The following is a 25,588-nucleotide window of genomic DNA, read 5'->3' as shown; positions in this document are numbered from 1 at the left end:
CAGCAAAGGCTATAACTCTACCTTGAATTTGAATGGAGCACAACTCATTTGCAAAGATCGAATACAAAATTGGTCCTAAAACTGTTCCTTGAGGTATTCCAAACTTCATGGAACCCTCTGCACTCATATGGTTCTCAACCTTTGTTTTTTGCTGAGGTAGGATCTGAACCATTCAAGTGGCACTCCTCTTAAACCTATTGCCTCAAGCTTTTTTATTAATAAGTCATGGGAAACTGAGTCGAAGGCCTTTGCTAAATCTAAAAATACTGCTAGACATTTATTCTTTTCCTCTAAATTGCTAGTTACAAATTTTGATAATTCTAGTACAGCTAATTCTGTACTTATACCTTTGCGGAAGCCAAATTGGTTAGGAGAAAGAATATCATTAATTTCTAAAAAGCTTATTAACTAGTTTTTCAAAAATTTTTGATACATTGCTAATCAGTGAAATAGATCTATAATTACTAATAATTAGTTTATCATCTGCTTTATGTATAGGACTGACACAGATTTGCTTCATTGCTCTTGGAAAAGTACCATATAACAAGCTCAGATTGAAAATATGAGTTAAAGGTTTAGAAATTAAATTTTTTATTCCTTTCAAGGTCCTGTTATCTAATCCATCTAGGCCTGGTGCACCATTGCTGTGTAAAGAATCAATTGTGTTTATTATTTCCTTTTCATCTATGGGGAAAAGAAACATATTATTTGATACATGCAATTCTGGTACATTATCTGCTATAATTTGGTTAATATTTTTATTCAGACTCTCAGATATTTTGTTAGCCATACTCTCTCCAATATTAACAAAGAAATTATTTACACGACTCAATAGTTCTCTAGGATTATCTTTCAGTGTGACTATGTTCAAAGCATTTTCAAAGCATTCAGTTGTATATCCTTTTTCTGATTTGAATCTGTAGCATCCTTGATTATTTTCCATGTCTTCCTTACTTCATTGTTCGCTTCATTTAGTTGCATCTTCAAATAATTTTCTTTTGTAGTTTGGATGAGTGACGTCAGTGTATTTCTGTATCTTCGGTAGTAGTTAGCAAGTTCTCCGTTCTCTGGGTCCAGCTTCCTTCTTCTATTTAGAGAATCCCTTGTTCTTATAGCTGAGATAAGTCCTCGTGTTATCCATGGTTTTATGCTCTTGATCCTCTTCTTTTGTCTGTAATGATGTGTATTGCTCTCCATATGTTTTTGTAGAATTTCTAGGAACTTATCGTAAGCTGAGTCTGTGTAATTTGACTCAAAAGCCTCCGTCCATTGTTCCACTCGCAGTCCTCTCCTCAAGCCGTTCAAGTTGACAGATTTACAGTTAGTTGAGAGTTTACAGTTAGTTGAGCTCTGTTCATCCCCATTTGTTCTGTCTAACTGATGTTCTTCCAGTCCAAGAATTGTAATGAAGTGGTCTGTGATACTCGAGTGATATACGATTGGATGGATTTTACTTTTACGGTTGGTCAACATATGATCCAAACAAGAAGACGTTCCCGCTGTTACCCTGGTAGCCTTTTTAATGCAGTTCTTCAAACCGTGTATTAGTCGACGTGATATTGAGAGAAAATACAGTTATATTAGAGTGTTGAAGAGCAGCGTGGTGGAGTTGTTGTTTATCCTCACTCACACTGTTCTCTATCTCATCCACGAAATCAAGTTCGTTTGCCACATCCAGCACGTTATTATTACTCATCATCATGATTATTCAGACGCACTCCTCCATGCTTGTTCTCCTCTATTTTCCTCTGCCATATCATTATATATTTATCATCAAAGCTCAATGTGTTATTTATAAGCAATGATATGAGATCATTCTCCGCTGCTGTTAGATAGTTGAAACTATGAGTGTGCCTACTGAGTGCTACAATCACATGACTTTCACTGTTATAGATCTCTAGATCCTTTGAATTTGTCCTCACTAGAATAACATTTCTATAAGTAAGACCTTGTGCTTCGTGTATCGTGTGAAGTTTTATTGTTTTATCAATCCTGTCACCTAGTAACTCTTTAATAATTTTCTTCTCATTCTGCGTGTATGTTAATACGAGTGTTTCTGGATCAAGCTGTGGAAGACCGCCGTTGAAGATAGTCTTCCTAATTGAGCGAAGAGTTCCACTAGTTGTTTCAATTTTACCATAGAATTTGGATAGTGCACAGCATACATCGATCGGATATCTTCTAGTTAATGTCACTTTCCGTGTGGGCTCACAAAAAACTGAAGGATGAGACCATCTAACTTTCAGTCCACTCCTTTCGATGTAAGGAATCTGTTTAGAATCACCAAGTAGGAAAACTTCGGAGCATCCTGATAATTTCGCAATGAAACCAATGTAGCCAGCATGCATCAGTAGGCCTACAGCCTCATCTATAAAGACATGATGATATTTCTTGCCCACTCCATTTATAATGAAAGATGAAACTGTTCTGTAATCTGATATGATTATCTTTCTACAGTAATCCTTACCGTACTTATGAATGACAGCCTCTTTGATGTCTTTGATTCCTGCTCTTGTTTGACTTAGAACTAGATCTATTCCTGGTTTATGCTGGTTCAGTATTTCAAACGTCTTTCCACACCCTGGCACACCATCTATCCACGTAATATTAGGAAGACTTGAAGCAGAAATGTCAACTGATGATATTTTCTGATACAGCTCACCGTTTAACATGAGTTGTGTATCTCTACTAACAAGAATGTATTTTTCTTTTGTTAAGAATCTTTTATTACTTTCGTTGAATTCCACGTAGGTTCCTTCGTTATCCAAGCAGAAGCCCATTCTATAACTTTTTTCCAGTGGGCCATAGAAATGTTCTTAGATTATTATCATGAATATTCATATCTTTACGCTTTATATCTATTAGGTACGAATAAGAGCTCAATAAGTTGTTTTTTGTAATGTTAGTCAGAATTTCTTAGTAAATAATAGAATTTATCTGATCATGTTGACTCAGAAGATTTCTGAGCTCCAGCATACTATTTATAAATTCATGTTTGGGTGGTTTTTCAGGTAAGTATCCCGTTGGACATGCTTTCTCATTGTTTTTCTCTTCTGGAATATTTAATAATGTAAGATTATTTATACCCTTGTAGTAAAACACATATTTAATATGTTTTGTTGCTAAGACAGTACTTAAGAGATCAATACAAGATACATCAGCCATGGTTCCAAAAGAATCAATTCCATCTGTCAGAGCTTGTTTATCTGAAGCCCATTCATCGATCATAGATAGTAATATTTATAGATTGGAAAGCAAGTTACTGTTTATCAGTAACAAGTTTAGAAAGCAAGTTTATTATCTGTCAATAAAAACAAATTGAGTATTTTCAATGTCTCGTCGAATTTCACCGACGCATCAATTAGCTTTGTTTGTGAAAATATAGTAGTTGGACTATTGAATCAATCAATGCTCATACATTTCCTATTTACTACGGTAGCAATGCCCTTGGAAATATTTACTTTTTCGTTTTTTACGCTGGCGAAGGAAATATTCAGGTCAGTGTAACCTCCAAAATTAAATACGAGTGATGTCCTACTTTTTGATCTTTGTTGAACTCTATATGTATCATTTTACCTAAAATACATACATATGTATGTATCAAATTACCTAAAATTTCATTAATATCCATCACAATATTTCCAGCCTGATTTATTATTTTTTGAGAACAATATATATTTTTAAACAATCCCATAATTGGTCTTTTCAATCAAATGCTGCAATGATTTCTGGTGGCTAGGACATTGTGGATCGTGAACTTTATGATTTGATGGCTTTTTGTTATTCTTACAATTGCTACATATTGCTTCCTTGGCGGTATTCGGGCAATCTTTAGTGCTATGATCTTCAGTACAGTGACCGCAGACTTCACCTTCTTTTTTGCAATACTTTGAAACGTGACCAAAGCACTGGCACTTGAAGCACCGTTGAACCGAAATAAAGTCATTCAACCTGCAAGAAGTCATGTCGACAAAGACTCGTTTCCTATTTATTAGAATTCTTCTTATCTCTGGCTCACATTCAATGAACTACTTCCTTGTTTTTTGGTCCAACCTTGTAGAGAGGCTTACATCCGTTTAAAAATGCTTCTTTTCCTAGTTCAGAAGCTGGCAAAGTTTTTGTTGAAAATGCTCTCGGCTAGTTCCTCTTTGCTTAAATCACTAGGGACATCGTAAATTATTAAACGTGGCTTCCTATTCTGTGGTTCAACTATTTTCAAGTCTTCAACGCCTCATTTTCAATTATTTTCTTCTTGTCCTCTTCCGAATTCAGAAAAATCATGAGGCCACCTCCTCTAAGATTCACGGTCTTTTTAACTCTAATATCATCTTTGTTTTTGATATTCTCCCGCAATACATTTTTAATAATTCTACTGTTTTCCACTTCGTTCAGGACTGGTTTGAATGGCTGCAACATAACTATATGCTCCTGTGGTTGTAGTTTCCTAACATTGTTCCCTGCAACTTTATTATCCTTCGATTTTCCTGGAAACTGCACCATATCAGCATAGCTTAACGTAGGCCTACTTTCACTTTGTTTCATAGTGTCTACCGCCTTATTTATATTTTTAAAGGACTCCTGAATACCCTTATTGGTGTTTCCGGGCCCTGCCGCTAGCTGTGAAATTGTCACTGACCTTGTTTCTAATTTGACGATTGTTTCCGACAATTTATTAGTTATTGAAATAAATCTGTCGAAATCAGCTCTCAGAACTTTTCTTTTTTCATATTCCGCTTCCGCCCATAGATTAAGTTCGTGCTTTATCTGCTTTAAAAGTTCATAATCCTTTGAAAATTCATTGCTGATTACCTTTGATGTAGATTGTTCTGCTGGTTTATCCATTGTAGGGGACTCCTTGACCTGTCCTGAAGATGATGATTGCTCCTGCTCTTCTCCCACTTCCTCGAATTCCGGAATTAATCCATATGGCGCCCTGACCGGTGATCACATATGTTACGTAATGGATAGATTCACTAGTCTATCAGCTATAACTCACTTTTGCAATAATCACAACACAATTGTTATTATGATCCGCAGCTCTAAACAACGATGTTTACTACTCGGCGTCTCAATTAATAATGTGACATATCATATATATATATATATATATATATATATATATATATATATATTTCATGAGTTGATCAAATTTCTGGTTGATGTATTGAATTCAGTTGAGTCAATGACAGACAACTCTATTATGTTTCCTCATTTGATGTAACATATTTTATTCCAGTTTTAACAGTTATTATTATTATCTAAGTAGTGGAAAATTTTGTAAGTAGAAAAACAACTTAATCTGTCTTGTTTGTTCATTGTAAGACAAAGAGTATCGTCATCGAACGGACGGCACGCATCGGACGGATCGGACGATTAGATTTGATGCATTAGTTTCAATTGGAGTGCGCATAACTATCCGCATCGTACGCATCGTTGATCGGAAATGCTGTCAGGAATCCTGAGAGGAGCATTGAAGCCGAAGGCTCCGTTCGGATTTAATGACTCAATGGCTAAATCGCACGGCGATAAGTGGAGTTCAGTTCAACTATAATGTTGTCTGAGTACATTCAAAGGCTCAAAAAACATTACTTGCGACATGCGGAAGTAGCTAAAAAAATTTACTTCATCTTCAATAATTAAATCAGGAAATAGATGATTAAATTCTCCGTATTCTATCCTTTTCTGATTAATTCTATGGATCCTCATTTTTTGTTTTCTCTTCCTACGTCGCTGTACCTCTTCTTCATCTTTGGCTAACAAACAAGTAACAACTATAACTTCTTCTTTGCTACTGCTATCCATCACTTATGTACTGACAATATAAAAACTTGTAGTACTTTTTATAAAAAACTTTAAAATAAGTAAAGTAATAATACCATTTAAAGAATGGTACTAAAAGTGATTCTAGTGGAGAAGATTGTTTTAATTTTCGGAACAAAATATTTCAAATTTATATTTATTTTACAGTTTTGAGTGCTAAGTAAAAAGAAATTTTGTTATCAATTTAGATCTTAATCTTTCTAAATTCAAAATTAATAATTGTTTCAAGTGTTTGGTGAGAAAATTAGACAAAATTTTATTAAGTGAAGGAAACATAACCTTTTTTCTGGACTATTTTAATGAATCAAAATTCGGGGGAGGAACAGTTTTGGGCTGTGCCTGTTGATCCTCCCCAAATTATTTTAAATAATAATTTTGTATCATGAATCAATAAATAATAATAATAATAATAATAATAATAATAATAATAATAATAATAAAAGTTTTTATATTGATTTTATTAATTTTAACAACAGCAAAACATATAAGTGAAGTGATTAACTGTAATATTTGCTTATTAAATTCCTAATTCGCACACGACTCGACATATCGCAATGAATGCAATGAACTAAAATGTCAATGCTTCGATGACGACTAGTGTGCGCAGCAACTAAAAAAAGTACGATCCGTCCGATGCGTGCCGTCCGTCCGCTGACGATCTGTGTGCGCCTACCTTAATCGAGTATTCCGCACTATTTTATTTATCGTATCTGTTAGCAGTGTATCGCACTATTAGTATCATTTATAAAATCTTTATCATAAACAAAATTATTAATTAATAGTTAAAAACATAAATTCATTAAAGCTATCCTGCTTCTCTGAATAATGAATCTCAAAAGTGTATTATAGCAGAATTATTTATTTTGATATGTAGTATATATTTTTATCTTGATCTATAAGCTCGGAATATTTTTTTTATCTATATTATTAGGCTACTAAATTTTTTCTCTCTCCCAATAGATTGGAAGCTACTTTTAATTTTTAAATGAATTTTGATTAAAACTTATTTTGTTGGTTACTTTATTAATATTTTATCATTTTACGGCTCGAGCGAAGAATGAACTATGAATGTATTGGATGATTTAACTGATTTTAGGCATGTAAGTTGTAGTGTGTTTGATGATTGCAGTGTGTATGGTGATTTCCTAAGTATGAATGGTCAGTCTGGATTGAGTGTGTTTCATTTAAATATAAGAAGTTATAGAAGGAACTTTGATGAATTATTACTTTTACTTCAAAGCATCAATTTTAAATTCGATGTCATAGTTCTTACTGAAACTTGGATGGATGGAGTTGAATTCGCGGACCAGCTCGATGGGTATGCAATATTTCAAACGTCTACCCAATACAATCAGAATGATGGAATAGTAGTTTATGTGAGTTCGAATTTGCTGTATTCTTGCTGTGAAGTGAATGTCGGAGGATTGCGGTGTCTTAATCTGGTTTGTGATAAGGATAATCAACGCTACAATTTACTTTGTGTTTATCGTTGTCACGGAGTTGACCTGGCTAGCTTTATCGATGGGTTGGGGGATAGATATCAAGAAAATAATATCAATCATAATAATAACAATATTGATAATCATCATCATCAACTTAATAATAATAGAGTTATCCAGTTGATTGTTGGCGACATCAACTGCAATATTCTCGGCGACCAAATTAATAACATTAGCAGTAGGTACCTTGACACATTATATGAAGCTGGTTTCGTTTGCTGTATTGACGTACCAACTAGAGTAACAGCCAATTCATCATCTTGCATTGACCATTTATTTGTTAACATCATGATACTAATTCCCTTTTCCCGTCAGTATTGAAGTATGATATCACAGACCATTATCCAATAGGTATAATTATAAAACAAAATATAATAAATAGGCCGGAAATTCGTTCAAATTATGACTATCAGAGAACAAACATTGCAATATTTTCAAATCTTCTATCTGAACAGCCATGGGGCGAGGTCATTTCCTCGGATGACCCAAACACAAGTTCAACTAAATTTATTGAATTAATTCAAAGTGTGTATCAGCGTTCCACCTCGTCCTATCCGAGGAGGAGTGCTGATAAAAGACTGAAGCCCTGGATCACTTTAAGCCTTGTCAGGGCAATTAGAAAAAGAAATAATTTACACAGAGTAATTAGAAGACAGCCGTTTAATGTGCAACTGATAAATTATTACACCGAGTATCGCCGTGTATTAAGCCGACTTCTTAAAACAACTAAAAAAGCTTACTATAAACAGAAAATATTTGAATCAACTAACAACCCTAAACAATTTTGGAAAACAATTAATGAAATATCTGGTTCAAATAACAATAAAACTCCTTTTCCAGTACAAAATTTCTTAAGCTCATGCTCCAGTGATAACCATACATTAAATTCCTCACTAGATATTGCCAATGACTTCAATAAATTTTTTGCTAACATAGGAGCTGATCTAGCTCAAAAAATAAGACAAAATAATGCCAATATCAGAACAATTCCATTTACACCACCTGACTCTGAATCCAGATTTATTCTTAGAGAGGTTTCAGAACAGGACGTTCGCCAATGTGTGATGGGAATTCGGGGAGGCTCTGCCCCTGGCTGTGATGATATTCCCGCTAACTTGATAAAAAATAATATTGATATTCTTCTCACCCCGCTCTGCCACATCATAAATTGTAGTTTCAGAACCGGAATTTTCCCTGATTTGTTTAAGCTTGCCAAAGTAATCCCTCTCCACAAGTCAGGTAGTAAAGTTGACCTTAATAATTACCGTCCTATATCATTACTTAGTATTTTCTCAAAAGTTATTGAAAAATGTTTTAAAAACCAATTAACTAATTACATAAAAACTAACAACCTACTCACTGAGTTTCAATTCGGCTTCAGGGACGATTGCAACTCAGAAAACTGCTTTTATCGCTTAAGCGACTTTTTGAGGGTGGGTATTAATAATAATAAATACATTCTTCTTCTATTTGTTGACCTCACCAAGGCTTTTGATTCTATAGACCGCTCCATCTTGATGAGAAAACTGTATAAATATGGTATTGCTGGGATAGCTCATTCATGGATCAATAGCTACTTGTCTGAGCGTAAACAGATTGTGAGTATCAACAATACATATAGTAATGTTCAGGGAATAGACTATGGAGTAGTCCAGGGTAGTACCCTTGGTCCGGTTCTATTTCTCCTGTACATTAATGACATAATTGAAAGCAATATTATGGGGAAAATTTTGTTATTTGCTGACGACACTGCTGTGTATTTTGAGGGGGATAGCTGGAGAGAAGTGTACAGGACCGCAAATAGTGGTGTAGTGAGACTGAAAAAGTGGTTTGATAGCAATATCCTTAGTATGAATATTAGTAAAACCAAAGTCATGCCTATTTTTCTTCACAAAAAACGTGCCCCACCTCCCCAGTTGGATCTTAAACTTCACATGTGTGGTCGTGAGTGGGATGTTGAATGTGACTGCAGGTCAATTGAGTCTGTAAATGAAATAAATATCTGGGTATCATTTTTGATAATAGACTGAGTTGGATGCAGCACATAGCCTACTTGAAAAATAAGTTGAGAAAGTTGATCTTCGTTTTCTCTAAATTACATGGTATCCTCAATGTTAAAGAATTAAGAATGGTATATTTTTCATTTGCTCAGTCCATCATGACATACGGTATTATTGCATGGGGCGGTGCATGTGATGTATACATTAAAGAATTATCTATAACTCAGAAAGCAATTATCAAGGCTGGACTAGGTCTGGAAAGGACTTATTCATCAGATCTCTTGTTCAATTTCTTCAATGTTCTCACTATAAAAAAACTTTTCATCAAATCTGTTATGACCTATGCATTTAAAAATAAGATTGTTTTCAATAATTCCTCTCAACACAATTACCTGACCCGCGGCTCATATCTCCATCATTCTGGTGTTTCACGTAATATGAGATCTGTCTGCGACAGAAATGTGACATATCTGGTTCACGTAATTCTGCGGAATGCACCTTTGTTTGTTAGTCAGCCGGGGGAATGCTCAATATACCAATACAAAAGAGTATTGCGGGGGTGGTTATCTGCCCTAAATAACGACGAATGTGATCTGATTTTGAGATCTGCGTACGTCTAGCCCCGCTGCGCGCAAACGCGGTTGGTTAAACTCCAGGCTTACGCTTCAAATTATTCTACTGTAGACCTATATTCTATACAAATTTTATTCCTCTATATATTTATTATTTTGAGCTTCCAATTTTCATCTTCTCTACCTCCATCCGTAATCAACCAATGAATTTAAATGCATTTAACAGCCATTTTAGAATGTTGGTGTGTGTGTATGTATGTGTGTGGTGTGTGTGTGGCTGTCTTCCCCCTCCCTGTATGTGTGAGTTGTATGTGTGTAGTTGTGCTACAATATTTCTATGATTGAATAATAATTTCTATTATCTAACATATCATAATTCAATTTACTTCTTTATTTAAGTTATTCTTTTCATTTCAATACAATGTACCTAGCCAAATCTAATTTTCCAGGAATTTCTCTCAAGTTATAATAATTTAAATAATGTAATTACGAACTCAAACAACTCACAAACAGACCTGCGTGTCCATGTGAGTGTTGTTTCAATTATATCTTTTTATATATTGTTTATACTGTAAATGTTGGAAACAAATAAATTTGATTTGATTTGATTTGATCGAGTTTTAACTCTCTCTCTCTTGATTTTCTGTCTCCGTCAGTTACACAGCTTGTCTGATTTTTCTCTCTTTGTTGTGCTATCATTTGTCAAAACACTACATGTATTTCGAATTAAAGCGGTAAACAAGTCGTCCTATCAATTTTTGATTCATTCATTCTTACTTTGAGTTTCATAGAGACAACTCACACTCATTTTCTTGTCTGTCATCTTCAATCACTTCTTGATCTCTCATTATTTGAAGAAGATGTAGTCAGTTAATCTTCTGTTTAAAGTTTTATATACCCGAGTGGAGTTAATTCTTTTTTTTTTTAATTTTTGTTAGTTTTCAATATGTAAATTTTTCTTTAAAGTAACTTTTCTTTAATAGTTATTTGTGCAACTAGTGCGCAAAGTGACAGTTTGCTGCACCGAAAGAAACATTTACGCACGAGCCGTAGGCGAGGGCGGAATGGTTTCTTGAGTGCAGCAGAGGAACTTTGCGCACGTATTTCACATTAAATTTTTCCTACAGTTGCCATTCAATATGAGAAGTGGTTGATTATGGGTAAAATGATGGCTGAAATCCATCAAATGTTTGTATAATTTTGTTATTAATAACAACTTTAATTTATTATAAACTTGATAATCCAATTGAAAATTAATAATTGATAATTTATTCAAATTAAAAATTGAATTGATCCAATTAATTTGAAAATTTGAATGATTTTGAGTAAATCTTAATTTCTAAATAATATTTCTGAAACCAATCAATTTATGAATGGAAAAATATTATTTGAAATAATTAATAATTAATAATATTCATAATATTCATAATGTATAGCCTAATTTAATGAGTTCTCATTTTTATTTATTTGGAAATCAGAAAAAATATAGATAGAACAAATTCGCATTCAAAATACACGCCAACAATGTCAACAGCTGATTGGGATGGCTGCAAGATAATACGCAAAGTAATACTTTGCGCACTAGAGCGGAAAAGTGATTCTTTGCGTTCTGTAATCAGTGCAGGAATGGTCACTTTTCAAGGTAACTGTAGGAAAAGTAATTTTTCTTTCGAACTCTATATGTTTTCTCCAGTTTTCATTTTCTTTTCTCATAAAGTTTTAAAAAGATGTTTTCCTCTTTCAAATCCGCTTATACAGGTAATTGATGTATTTAATTTTTGATTATTATTTTTCGTTGATTTAGTTTTTCTATTTCTTGTCTAAATTCTTTCTTTTTAAATTGTTCGAATATTAACTTCTGAATGAATTTTTATAAGTACTTTTGTAAACTTAATCTGTTAGTAATTTGTAATCGTAGGTTTTATTAATTATTCAATCAATAATCTTCAAAGTTTAAAGTTCATGAAAGTTTATGTTTGGTAATCTACTTCTTTCATCATAATTTTTCTGTTTCTGGAAAGTTAGTTTTCTTTCTTCCTTTTAAGACATCATTTTATATTCTTTTTTTAGAAGTCTAAATTTTATAGAAAATTTTGTAAGTAGACTTTTCATTTCATTGTTATTTTTCTGAAAAAGTTATCTTCTTTCCTTTCTTCTATTATACATAATTTAGATTCTTCTATTTTACATAATTTTCTCTACAACTTGTATTTTTGTATTTTTATTCAGCGGTCGATCGAACCTTTCAATCTACTCGAACTTCTGGAACTATTATAACTACCCTAACTTCTCGAACGACTCCGAATACGCAAATTATGGAAACTACTAGAACTACCTCGATATCACGTCAGTAGAAGAATATAATGAAGAAATCATCTAAATAATCAGGAAACATCTATCGTCGTCAACTACAAATTGGAATTTGTGCCGCGTTACTTTGTGAAAATTGAAGGTTGTGTGTATTATTATTTTGGGGCCCCTAAATAAAATGGTTAAAAAAGGTATTTATATTGAAATTTTATTAGTAAACTATATAACTTTGAACGTTTTATTATTTATTGTTTTTTATGTTTGTTTTGTTTAACCGTTAATAAATCTGTAGAGTTCATTTTATATTAATCATTCTTTTTGAATAATCCCTTTCTCACCAAATGCAAATAACTTATTATTACCTTAGATCGTAAGATGCAATGGTTATCTATAAACTAACCTAAAAACAATTTGTTGTTAAAAAAAAAACTAAATAACGTTACACTGAGCTTCGATCTTCCAACCTATTTCCAATTACGTTTTTAAAATCGAGATGCTTTCCATGTTATTTAAATGAAGTTTCTTTTACTCCATAGGGAGTTTTATGTTTTTTAGTCCCAAGAGCGAAAAAGTGTCTAAAACTGTCTAAAGTACTTTAGACAGTAGGTAGAGGAAAAATTAATTTCAGTCTTTATAAAACTCATTTATATTTACTATTTCCCTCAGCTAAATTGGTAGTACCATAGGAAAAAAATAGCATAAGAAGATATCCCATGCTATAGGGCATTTGTGTTCCAATTTTCACTCTAAACTCAAGCCGATAGTCCTAGTATTTCTTTTTCGTGATGCTATGAACGCTTGTAGTTTCTCATACTGTGCCGTTCTCACACTCTCATCCGGCCAAAACAGTAATAATAGACAGTAATTGGCTTGAAATTTGGAACATAAAATACCAATACCATGGTATATCTTCTTACGCTATCTTTTCTCTATGGTAGAACCATACCAGGTACTATTGCTACCAATATAACAGGGAGTTTCTTCATACAAAGTTAGTCTATGGAACTCGGAAAAAGTGCTCTTATACCGTAAGGAAACATTTCTAGGTGAAACATTATTTATCAGTATATTAATAGAGTGGGGAAATAAATGAATCAATCAAAGTAAGAATATAAGCAGCTGTAGCCAATGAAGAATAAAAAAAGAGAATGATTCAATCAGGAATGCAGAGAAACTGCTACAGTTTGGATTAAATCTAACTATAAAGCATTATTTCTTCGTTTCTTGCGAATAAATGCTATTTATTTGGTGTACCTGAGGGAAGATGGCGGTGAGCTCAGCTACGGCTACTCGGATGCGTTCTGCGCATGGCACAAAAGTATGGCGGCTGTCGGGTGACTGCATGGTCGACCAAAGCTCTTGGATGCGCTTGGTCACCTGCTCTGTGCGTCGGATCACCTCCTCCGATTGCGGCATTGGACCCACAGCATTCGACTAAACATCACAACATCAACACTTACAATATTCATCTATTCTTTAGTTTTTGTTTGTATCATCACTCATTCATTTATTGACTGAGCGAAAGCAGAGGAAACCTATACATAACATAAACCTAAGATTGTTTATTCTATGATGAAAGAAATACAATATAAAATGGAAAAATAGAGTTCAAATTGAAAAATTTATAGTCGATGAAAATGAAAACTAATGAGTTGACTTGAAAGCGTACAATGATAGTGAGTTCAGTAATAAACTTCAAGAAAGTGAGTGACTATGAACTATGCACAATTATTCAGGCTGCAGTTATATTTTAGAGTAAACTCTGAATCCTGAAGAATTAGAATGAAGCACTAATGTTTATGTTAACTTCCGACTATATTTGACTGGAAATGAAAAACGAAGCTTATAAAAAATTATTGGATAGAGCGAACATATTTAACGAAGCTATAGAATATTGGAAAGAATTAAAAATAGTAAGTGAAGGATGGGATGAGGTGGAGAGGACAAAAATTATAAAACTTCTGTAGATTGGAGTTCGAATTTCAAGTTTTTTGTGAAGAAAAGTGATTGTATCTTATTTTTCGGTTTTATCAAGGAGCAATTTGACTGAGTGGTCGCGCTGATAATTTATCTCTTGGATCGCTTGAGCCAATTCCTCTGAATATGATTCACGAGTTGTAAAATCGCTTCCCGGTGATTCGGAACTCATCTAAAACTGTAGGTCCATTCATTTATATCATCCACCTCATAACCCACGCAAAAGCCTAGAGCTCATGTTGGCATCACCCTCAGCGAAAAAAAAATCATGTCATTAAAGAAATGATCCAGGAAACAAGGGTGGAGAATAAATTTTCCTCCACAATCAGGGTAGTGACTTTATTTCTGGTTTTTAAAGAATGTAAATAGACATCAAATAATATCATGATTATTATTCTGTTAATTTTAACAAATACCATAATGAAACATTTTGTGAATTTAGCGAGGTGAGAAGTGCTTATTATTGAGCAATGAATCCATATACTCACAACATTATTTGAAACAGTTTTGGGCAATAAAAATGCGCCACTATCCAGGATTTAAATGATCCTTGCTTTGCTCTACCAAAGAGTATTTACCAGATGATATGATGGATGAATCAACTCACTTGAGCTCTGAGCGATTCCCTTGTCTCGTACATGGAGACGGGGCGGGGAGGAACACCCGTTCTTGTTACGTCTAAAACTGGTTCAGTCTCTGTTTCCGAGTTCTGTTGAACTGCACTTCGCAATTCACGATTCTCTTGAGTTACTTCGTCGACCTGCAAGTCAAATTGATATAATAATATTCATCAACTGATAACTTCGATAATTATCATTTGTTCTGAACAAAGCTCAGGCTGGAGCTACCATAGGACTGTAATTTACTATTTAAATAATCAAATACAAACAAGGGGCAAAATTTAATCTTCAATTTGAGCCAGGTTATTTGTACAGTTAAACTCTGCATTAATGAACAATAAAAAAGAGCAAAAACTCACCAAATTTATTCCAATCTTGACTACTTGCCCTTCGAAGCCTTTATTGGGTGTTTTGGTCAGGTTCAGGGTGGGACGAAATCTGGGAATAGACAGGTTCTTGCTTACGAGCTGCCTTTTTGTTGATTCTGCGTTCAACTTGCAGGTTATGCACTGTGTTTCGAACAAAGCTCAAACTGGATTCTTTATAAATTCAAATCCGATTCAAATTAATTCAATTCAATACTATTTACGCTGTTATATTCATAATTCACACACACAACACTCAAACAATTTACAAGAAATTTCCGATCGAAAATTACATGACAGACAAACACAAATTTGGTCTTGCAAAAAAACGGGCCGACGAAACAAGACAGACAAGACTTACAAAAACATCCACAATGCCAAGCAGCAGGACGGTCTGCGCCGGCGCAAACACAAGCCTGCTATTGGCAGAACTACAGTCTGGCATTCTGGCGCTACAATTCGAGTTCTCTGACCAGACCATACCCCCGCCTCTGAAAAACTATTTTTCAGCCAAGTTACAAAACTGAAAAAAACAAGAAAAGGAAAAATCCAGACATGCCAAAAAGAACAAAACACCAACACCAAAAAACAACACAAAAGAAAAAATGCAACAATCACAACAAATATTGAGTTGGGAGTGGATATAATTTTGTTACTGGTCTTTTATAAATACCAGTTTTTAGGCGAACACTCGCCACTCGAACCTCGCCGTCACTTCCCGGAAACACTTGTTCAATGACACCCAGTGGCCACTGCAATGGAGGTGTGTTTGGTTGGTCAACTACCACAACCGTTCCCACACCGATAGAAGTGGGTGATTTCAACCATTTTTTACGACTTTGAAGTTCGTGCAGGTACTCTCTTCTCCATCGGTTCCAGAACGATTGAATAAGTTGACTGACCAATTCATACCTGGTGAGACGATTCACAGGGACACTGTCCACGTCTCGCATGGGAAACGATTTCAACGGTGTTAGAGTCAAAAAGTGCGCTGGTGTTAAAGCCAGCGGTTCACGCGGATCCTCACTCAGTACACACAGCGGGCGGGAATTCAGGACACCTTCAATCTGCACCAATACAGTGTTCAGTTCCTCATAGGTGAGAAGTTGATTGCCGATTACTCGGAACAGATGCAACTGTACAGATTTGACATTTGCCTCCCACAGACCTCCAAAATGCGGCGAACCAGGGGGAATGAATTTCCAATCAATTTTGTGTTCGGCGAGTTGACTAGTCAATGTGGTTTGAAACTCGGACGAGTTCAAAAGTTGAGATATTTTTCGCAACTGTTCCTTGGCACCTACAAAATTAGTACCACAATCGGAATACATCACACGACAGGGTCCACGACGTGACAAAAAACGACGAAACGCAGCTAAAGATAAATGATCGATCCGATACCAACTCAATATGTACCGCCTTTGTTGCCATACACACAAACAGTCAAATGTAGGCTTTCAAAACACAAGGATTACGACGTCTCGTCATAGTAATACGCAGAGGACCAGCGTAATCCACACCACAATTTTCAAATGGTTTGCATTTTGACACTCGACAAGCAGGCAGGTCACCCATTTTCGGAATAATTGCATTATTACTAGGTCGAATACGGAAACAACGATTACACTTAAAGACACAAATACGAATAATAGAGCGAGCAGACAGTATCCAGAATTTCTGTCTGATCAAGGACAACAATAACGAAGGTCCAGCATGACAATTCTTCTTGTGATGATAATCAATTAACATCGATACGAAAGCGTCGGATTTTGGTAAGATCATCTGATGACAAGTCTCAAATTCAAGTCCAGCATGAGACAAACGACCGCCGACGCGAATCACACCTTTATCAATGAATGGAGACAGGCGACGTAGGCGCATAGAACAATCTTCTCCCTTCTCTAATTGCACAAATTCAGATGAAAAATGTATCTTCTGTACCACTTTACATAGATACCTCTCAGCAACATCGAAATCTGATTCTTCTGATTGGGGTAAGATTCGTAAGAATTTGAGAACAAGAATTACAATTCTCAAAAGACGACCATAATCCGAACAACGACCAATCAATGAATATATTGCATTGCTGTTACAATCAGGAGATTTTTGACTGTCAACACTGACGGTCTTTTCGCCTCCGGTGGATCCACTATCTCTTCCATTTGAGTTCGTACGGGCCAATCGCATTCGTCCTCTGCTATCCATGATGGACCTGAGAGCCATAACGGAAAGTTCACAAGCTCAACTGGTGATAAACCTCTAGACAAACAGTCAGCGGGATTTTCAATTCCGGCAACATGCATCCACCCCTGTATACAAGAATCCTGTATTTTTGCGACGCGATTACCAACAAAAGTTTGCGGATGGAGCATTAATCCAACACAAGGTGACTGTAGAATCAGAGAGTGCGACAATACGAGACACATGACAACGTTCACTAATAATAGTGACTACTGAATTCATGAGTTCTGCCAACAAGAGTGCCGCACACAACTCCAAACGAGGTATTGAAACAACTTTAGATGGTGCTACCTTGGATTTGAACACAATAATACAATTCTTGGCTCCTCGCTCTCATTCTGCGACTTCACATAGATAACTGCACCAAAACCAGACAATGATGCGTCACAAAAACCAATCAAACTGATGTGAGAATCCTGAAACAAACCAACGTGACGTGGAACAGCAAATTTCAACAATAGAGGCAACTCTTTTTGACAATTCTCCCAAAGAGTGCATATAGACTCAGGCGGCTTCTCGTCCCAATCCACTCCTAATTTCCACAGTTTCTGGACAAGACACTTTAGAAATAATGTAAACGGTGACAAGAGACCAAGTGGATCATAGATACGAGCCATCACTGACAGAATAGAACGCTTAGTAGCGACGACCTCACCACTCTTGACTGAAAACTGAAACAGATCAGTACTAGGTTGCCAATTCAATCCCAAGATAGCCAAGGAGTTGTCTGCTTCGAAATCCTTGTACGAAAACGATTTCTCTTCCTCCGAGAATTTCTCCAACATTGATGGTGAATTTGAAGTCCACTTTGTGAGCGAGAAACCTCCTCCCTCAAACAGCTGCTTGGACTGACGATACAGCTCCGCGGCCTCTGACTCTGTGGCGACAGATGTGACTAAGTCGTCCATGAACATGTCTCCTGGTATTCTGGCCTTGGCTGCTGGAAAACGATTTCCATCCTCCTCTACAAGCTGGTGGACGGTGCGAAGCGCCAAATATGGAGAGCTTGAAACACCAAAAAAAAACACAATTGAGCTGATAAATTTCGATTGGATCCTCCGGCGAAAATCTCCACAATACACGCTGATAACGACGGCAGGAATCCTCCACTAATATCTGTCGATACATTTGCTAAAGCATTCGATACAGTAGATAGATCTAAACTAATGAAAAAGCTTGAGGTCATAGGTGTCCGTAATGAGTCATTCAGCTGGTTCAACAGCTACCTAACGGATAGGCTGTCCAAATAATGGGAGTTGAGAGCAGCTTAAATTCTATTGATTACGGTGTGGTGCAAAGAAGCACATTGGGACCATTATTATTCCTAATCTATATCAATAACCTGGCTAAACCACCTCTCACTGGCAGCCTTTTCTTATTCGCTGATGACACAGCGCTACATGTTACCGGTAGAAATAGAGACGAAATGTATCAAAAGGCATCCACTGACCTACACCTGTTGAAAGCGTGGTTTGACCAAAATATATTAACACTCAATATAGGAAAGTCCAAATTCATTGAAGTTTCTCTGCGAAAAAGTCAGGATCCTCCCATTGACTCAATAACTTTGCATTCTTGTTTAAACCCTAACAATATTCATTGCCGCTGCGAGTCCATTGAGCGAGTCAGTTCATATAAATATTTGGGCGTTATAGTTGACGATAAATTAAAATGGTCAGACCACATAAACCACTTGAAAAACAAAATCCGGAGATCTATTTACATATTCCTAAACCTACGCCAATTCTTAAAAATAGATGATTTGAGAAAAGTTTATTTTGCTTACGTCCAATCTGTGATAACTGCCGGAATTTTAGCATATGGAGGGGCGTACAAATCCATACTCAATCCTCTACTCATTACACAGAAACGAATTATTAAAACAGCTCTGAATAAACCCATTCGAACGCCATCAAATGAAATATATGATGAGTTCAATGTTCTAGATATTCGACAATTGTATGTCAAGTGTTTACTTCTTTACATTCGCTTAAACAGTAACAATATGTTCAAAAAAATAACTCATAATCGCACAACACGCTCAGCATACTCATTAGGCATTGAAATTCCGAGACTTATAAAAACTCATTCAACAACAAACACCCATTACATTGCACATATTTTATACAGAAACATGCCAACCATCCTCCGTAATGTTCATAACTGTACACCTTATATGTACAAAAAATACCGTACATTAAAATATGGTTGGGGGAGATAGGAAGGGAAAATATAGAGCTCATGATCCATTCCAGCTATCAATAATAATTATATTATGTTCCTAGTTATATTGATATCAACATTTTTCAATAATTTTTAATGTGTTGTTCCAATGTTTTGACTGAATATGTATATGAACTGATTTCTACTTCAACTATTTATCATATTATTCTCTTTGAATATCATATTTCATCTAGAATGATTGGGGCACTTTTTCAGGCTATTCTTCATTTGGTAATATTTTTTAATATATCTAAACATAAATTTACACTACTCTAGTTTATTTACTGCATGTATGTACCAATTTGTTATTCAATTGAATTATTTGTTTATTTAAAGCAATTATTCATCTACTTATAAATTTTTTCTCTAAAAATAGAGTAGCTTAACTACTCTAGTACAATACCGCAGGTAACTTACCAGATATTACAATATTTTATTCATCTATAAAAACTATCCTTACCTTATGCTACAAATTATTATACTTTTCTTATAAAAAACAGACTCCTTTCCACACACAGGCTACAGCCTTCGTGGAGGAGAAGCATGATATTTCTTTTTTTCTTCACAATTTGTGTATGACTGTATTTTAATTTTGTCAATATTGTCTAATATCTACTCTAGTTGTTAGTGTCTAAGATTAGTTAAGTAGGTATAATAATAAAATCATTACAAATTTGTGATGTGTACACCATTGTTTGTAATTTTTCATGCAATAAAAATAATTTGATTTGATTTGATTTGTTTAATGTCGGCAGTTAGTGCGATTGGGAACAAACGAAAATTAACTAACAAAACAAAAATGCCAGTCTGCAATTTGGGACCAGCATGAAGAACCTGGTTCAATGACAAACCAGATGATGTTCTGGAACCAGCATCAAATACAATTCGGATGGGCGTGGTAGTGCTGCTTGCTTTCACGATGGCGTGATGCGGTATGTAGTAGCCACCTCGGTCTGTCTGATCTGCTACAAACGACATGTGACCCTGACGTAGGTAATCGATCAATATTTCATGATATGAAATACGAATATTGCTGTCAAGCTCTAGTCGTCTCTCCAAAGTCAGCAGTCTGCGTTCGGCGACAGCATACGAATCTCCCAAGCTGCTGGGCGGCTCCGCAAATGACAAGGCAACAACAAAACGACCAGAATTCACACGATGTACAGACTTCCAAAAATTTACCTCACACTCCAACTCTTCCGGTTTCAGTTGACAGCTTGGTGCAGGACACGATTCCAACTCCCAAAAACGTTCCACAAAACTATCTAACGATGGACTACTAACGAATGGACTACAGATGGCTGTAAAACAATTCGACACATTCGTTGTTGAAGTGAGAATCGGCGCTCTCCCCATCAGAATGTGACCAAAGACACTATTAACAGTCATCAATTCGTGCGATTCACCTGTACTAGGACTCCCACGTAGCAAGTGAGGAACTAACTCCGCACCAATGATGCCATCTATTCTACTAGGAAGGTAAAATTTGTCGTCAGCCAGTGTGAGATTTTCAAGATGATGAAGTTTGGATCTGTCGATTTCACAAGAAGGCAACTTGTCGATGATTTTATCTACCACTGTGGCATCCATTGAAAACTTGACGGTAGGATCCAACTTCGACTGAATCGACACACAAGTACGACCTCGAACTTCACTAGTACCACCACCGAATCCACGAACAACGGTTTTCATGGGCTGGAATGGTAGTCTCAAACGCCGACACAATTTGGCTGTAACAAAATGACACTGACTCCCGGTGTCAACCAAGAAACGAACATCACAAAGCTGATCATTACAATCTCGAACATGTGCAGTCACGGTCGACAACACAACGGTCGAATTTTCTACATCGTTGGATGTAGAACAACAACTAATAGGTGATGTGCCACCTGCCTTGGAGTTCGACGAGGACGCAACACCTTCATTGGAACTTGATCTGGAAAAGTGCAATAAAGAATGATGAGATTCTCGACATTGAGCACACTGTGTTTTACTACGACAATTTTTACTCAAATGATCCACATCAAGACAACGAAAACAACAAAACTTTCCTTTAATCAAACAATAAGTCAAGGAGTCATTTCCCAAGGAGTCATTTTCAAGAAACTTGCACAATCTACTAACAGATGACCCGGTTTTGAGCACTTCAGACAATTGGGATTTTTACTAGATGCATCGTTAGATGAATCATTAGATTGAACCACAAACACCTTTGATTTATTATCCTTTTTGTGCTTCATATTAAACGATTCAGTCTGTTTCTCATCAGAAGGAAGAATCTTAATTTGCTTTTCAATGAACTTGACATAATCGGTATAAGTTGGCATAGCCTTGTCACGGACGGCCGATTCAAAATTTCTACGAGAACTTGGATCCAGCAATCTCAAGCCATGATAGAGGAATATCGAGTAAGTTATCAAAGTTAAACTTTGATTATCAATTAACAAGATAAGTTATTGCTGAAAACAAAACTATATGATTAGATAATGTTCTTCCAACAATTCGTAAAATACGTCACATTTTGAATAGAGTTTGTCCAACAAGACTCGTTCAATATCATACTTGGGAAATTGAAACTGCTAATGACAAAGGAAATACAGTACATTGAATAGCTCCACGCCAATGAATCACTCACTTTGAAAGGCTTTTTGCAAGTTGCATTGCAACAAAAGAATCATTGCAAAGTATCAGTTGAGTCCTCATAGACCCTTATTTAAGGAACACAACCTTCTTACTGCACCGGCTATTTATATATTAGAACTGGCTTTGCTTTTAGGAATATCGTTTTGGTCAGGGACGGGTGACGCATGCATAGTACACGTTTTATAGGTCTTATCTACCCAAATCATAGACTCACATTACTTGAGAAAGGCTCATACATGGATATAAAAATTTTCAATTCTTTGCCACATAGAATTCAAGACAGTGCTACCCATGATCGTTTCAAAGAAAGCCTTGAATATATAGTCTCATATAAAATTGAGGAATTTTTTGAAAAAATCACCACAGAAGCTTAATGCTATACATATCCTAATATGTATCATTTAATATGTATCATCCATTCATTCATTCTCTATTGTTTCCATTTATATTAAGTTGACGTTTCATACATAACTAGAGTTTTGCTCTTTCCAGTGATTTCATGTGAAAATTATGTAATATATAAATCATAGTCCCTACTTTTTAATCTTTGTGACTAAAATTAACTACTCACTCACCTTTTATTCATTCATTCATACAATAAGTACATTATCAAAATGATAGAGAGAGAAAAAATAAGGCAACCTTGTGCTATTCCTCTCCCAAATTTAGATAAGGACAAAGTCCGAAATTCAATTCATTTATTCCCAATAGTCTTCACTTAGTTCTTCAATTCACCTTAGTCTGTAACCTCTGTATCTGGGCGGTCAGATCAGTTATCATCTTCTGCGACGCAACCAGCTGTGTCCTGAGTTCATCCTCAACACCCGTCACCTGCGCCTGTGCCAACTGTGACGTCACAGACTGCGCTGCCGACGACCTGCTCGTCTGCGCATGTGCCAACTGTGACGTAACAGTTGGCGCATGCGCAGACGACCTGCGAATCGCAGCGTGCTGTGGACTGGTGGCCGAACTGGAGCTGGTCTGCTCGGTGGCCACTTCCGACGAACATATACTGCTTGTGCTCATTGTTGGCATTGGTTTTCCGCTAGCGTTAGCTGCCACCTATCCACCAACAATCAAAATCGCACCATTTACCTTTAAAATTAAACAAGAACTATTTTCCTATAAATCATTCCAATCAAATCATTTATTTGCCATACACTAAATACATATTCAAAACAAATAAAAGAAAATACACAATTTTATAATTAAAAGTATAAAATAAAAAGTAAGCATAAATAATACCAAAATCATAATTAGATACTTTTCATGTGTAATTTGGCATCACCAGCAAAAGGAATTAAGCCTTGCCCGCTGGTAATAATAAATAAATAAATAAATAGATTTTATTGTCGTAGACCAATATAGGTAATTGACAAAGTCATGGTAATACAATTACGAAATAATAAAGTCAAAGCAATAGTTTAAAGTCACAAAGTAGAATTACATCAAGTAGAATTGAAAAACTCTGTCAAACAATAGAAAGGTCTCAAAACCAGCCACTCAAAAAGTAATTTTTTAAAAATAACAATATTTTCACAACATTTGATATCCAATGGCAACTTATTGTACATTCTCAAGCCTATGCTGTCATAGTGTTTCATGCTTATGACAAGACGTTGATATGGAATATCAATGTGGTCTTTTTTCCTGGTGTCATAAGCATGAATATTGGATCTTTTATTCAAGCTATGGAGATTCTTTCTAGTGTGCATGATTACTTGAAATATATAGAGATTTATGACAGTCAATATTTTTGTTTTTTTGAAAAGAGGTCGACAGTGATCTAGATACCCTGCACCTGTCAATATTCTGATAGCCTTTTTCTGCAAAAGCAAGACCTTATTGATGTGGCAGCTGTTTCCATATACTAAAATTCCGTATGCAATTATGCTTTGAAAAAAGCAAAATATGAGCTTCTGAGGTATTTTTCCGGTACAAGATTCTTCACCTGCCTTAACAAAAAGATAACCCTAGATAACCTAGCAGAAACGAAATTTATGTGGGGTTCCCAGGTCAACCTGTGTTCAAACATTAAGCCTAAAAACTTAAAACTATTGTTATTGTTGTGTGTGTAATCCCTGAGACCAAATGTCATAAGCTGAGTTTTATCCTCGTTCAATTTAAAGCCATTAGCTCTGAACCACTTGGAAGCTTCCGCCAAGGTATCAGCTGTCATATTATGTAAAGTGTGTGCATCTGAATGAGAATTAAGAAAAGTAGTGTCATCAGCATACAACACAGTCTTGCTGTTGATTGTGAGAGGAAGATCGTTTATCATCAATACAAAGAGGAGTGGTCCCAATATTGATCCTTGGGGGACGCCGTACTTTACTTTAGCAAGGTCGGATCTCTTATTTCCTACACAAACAACTTGCTGGCGATCGCCAAGGTACGATCTAAAAAGACTAAGGCTCCTTCCACTGACTCCATAATAAGCTAATTTTTCAAGCAAAATATCATGATTCACGCAGTCAAATGCCTTGCTCAGGTCACAGAAGGCAGCCTGAGCAAAGCACCTGTTTTCAAAAGACTCAATTACAAATTTTATAAGTGCATCAAAGGCGTCATTAGTGGATCTTCCCTTCACAAAACCAAATTGATGCTCCGATAGTATCCTAATATGTATCATTTAATATGTATCATCCATTCATTCATTCTCTATTGTTTCCATTTATATTAAGTTGACGTTTCATACATAACTAGAGTTTTGCTCTTTCCAGTGATTTCATGTGAAAATTATGTAATATATAAATCATAGTCCCTACTTTTTAATCTTTGTGACTAAAATTAACTACTCACTCACCTTTTATTCATTCATTCATACAATAAGTACATTATCAAAATGATAGAGAGAGAAAAAATAAGGCAACCTTGTGCTATTCCTCTCCCAAATTTAGATAAGGACAAAGTCCGAAATTCAATTCATTTATTCCCAATAGTCTTCACTTAGTTCTTCAATTCACCTTAGTCTGTAACCTCTGTATCTGGGCGGTCAGATCAGTTATCATCTTCTGCGACGCAGCCAGCTGTGTCCTGAGTTCATCCTCAACACCCGTCACCTGCGCCTGTGCCAACTGTGACGTCACAGACTGCGCTGCCGACGACCTGCTCGTCTGCGCATGTGCCAACTGTGACGTAACCGTTGGCGCATGCGCAGACGACCTGCGAATCGCAGCGTGCTGTGGACTGGTGGCCGAACTGGAGCTGGTCTGCTCGGTGGCCACTTCCGACGAACATATACTGCTTGTGCTCATTGTTGGCATTGGTTTTCCGCTAGCGTTAGCTGCCACCTATCCACCAACAATCAAAATCGCA

At 35.8% G+C, this 25,588-nt stretch overlaps 1 protein-coding gene across 1 annotated transcript in view; it reads right to left on the bottom strand.

Moving 5' to 3' along the window:
• LOC111062331 (ARF GTPase-activating protein GIT2) overlaps nucleotides 1–25,588 on the bottom strand; it is a 47,152-nt gene that overhangs the window by 5,478 nt on the left and 16,086 nt on the right. Inside the window, exons 10-13 of the mRNA XM_039436665.1 lie at nucleotides 25,237–25,563; nucleotides 23,006–23,332; nucleotides 14,786–14,938; nucleotides 13,456–13,635 (exon numbers count right to left, since the gene is read on the bottom strand). Coding sequence (XP_039292599.1) covers nucleotides 13,456–13,635; nucleotides 14,786–14,938; nucleotides 23,006–23,332; nucleotides 25,237–25,563 — 987 coding nt within the window. The remainder of the gene's footprint in view (nucleotides 1–13,455; nucleotides 13,636–14,785; nucleotides 14,939–23,005; nucleotides 23,333–25,236; nucleotides 25,564–25,588) is intronic.

The sequence above is a fragment of the Nilaparvata lugens genome, chromosome 10, assembly GCF_014356525.2.
Source record: "Nilaparvata lugens isolate BPH chromosome 10, ASM1435652v1, whole genome shotgun sequence".
NCBI lineage: Eukaryota > Metazoa > Arthropoda > Insecta > Hemiptera > Delphacidae > Nilaparvata > Nilaparvata lugens.
This window is presented reverse-complemented; position numbering and strand designations above follow the sequence as displayed.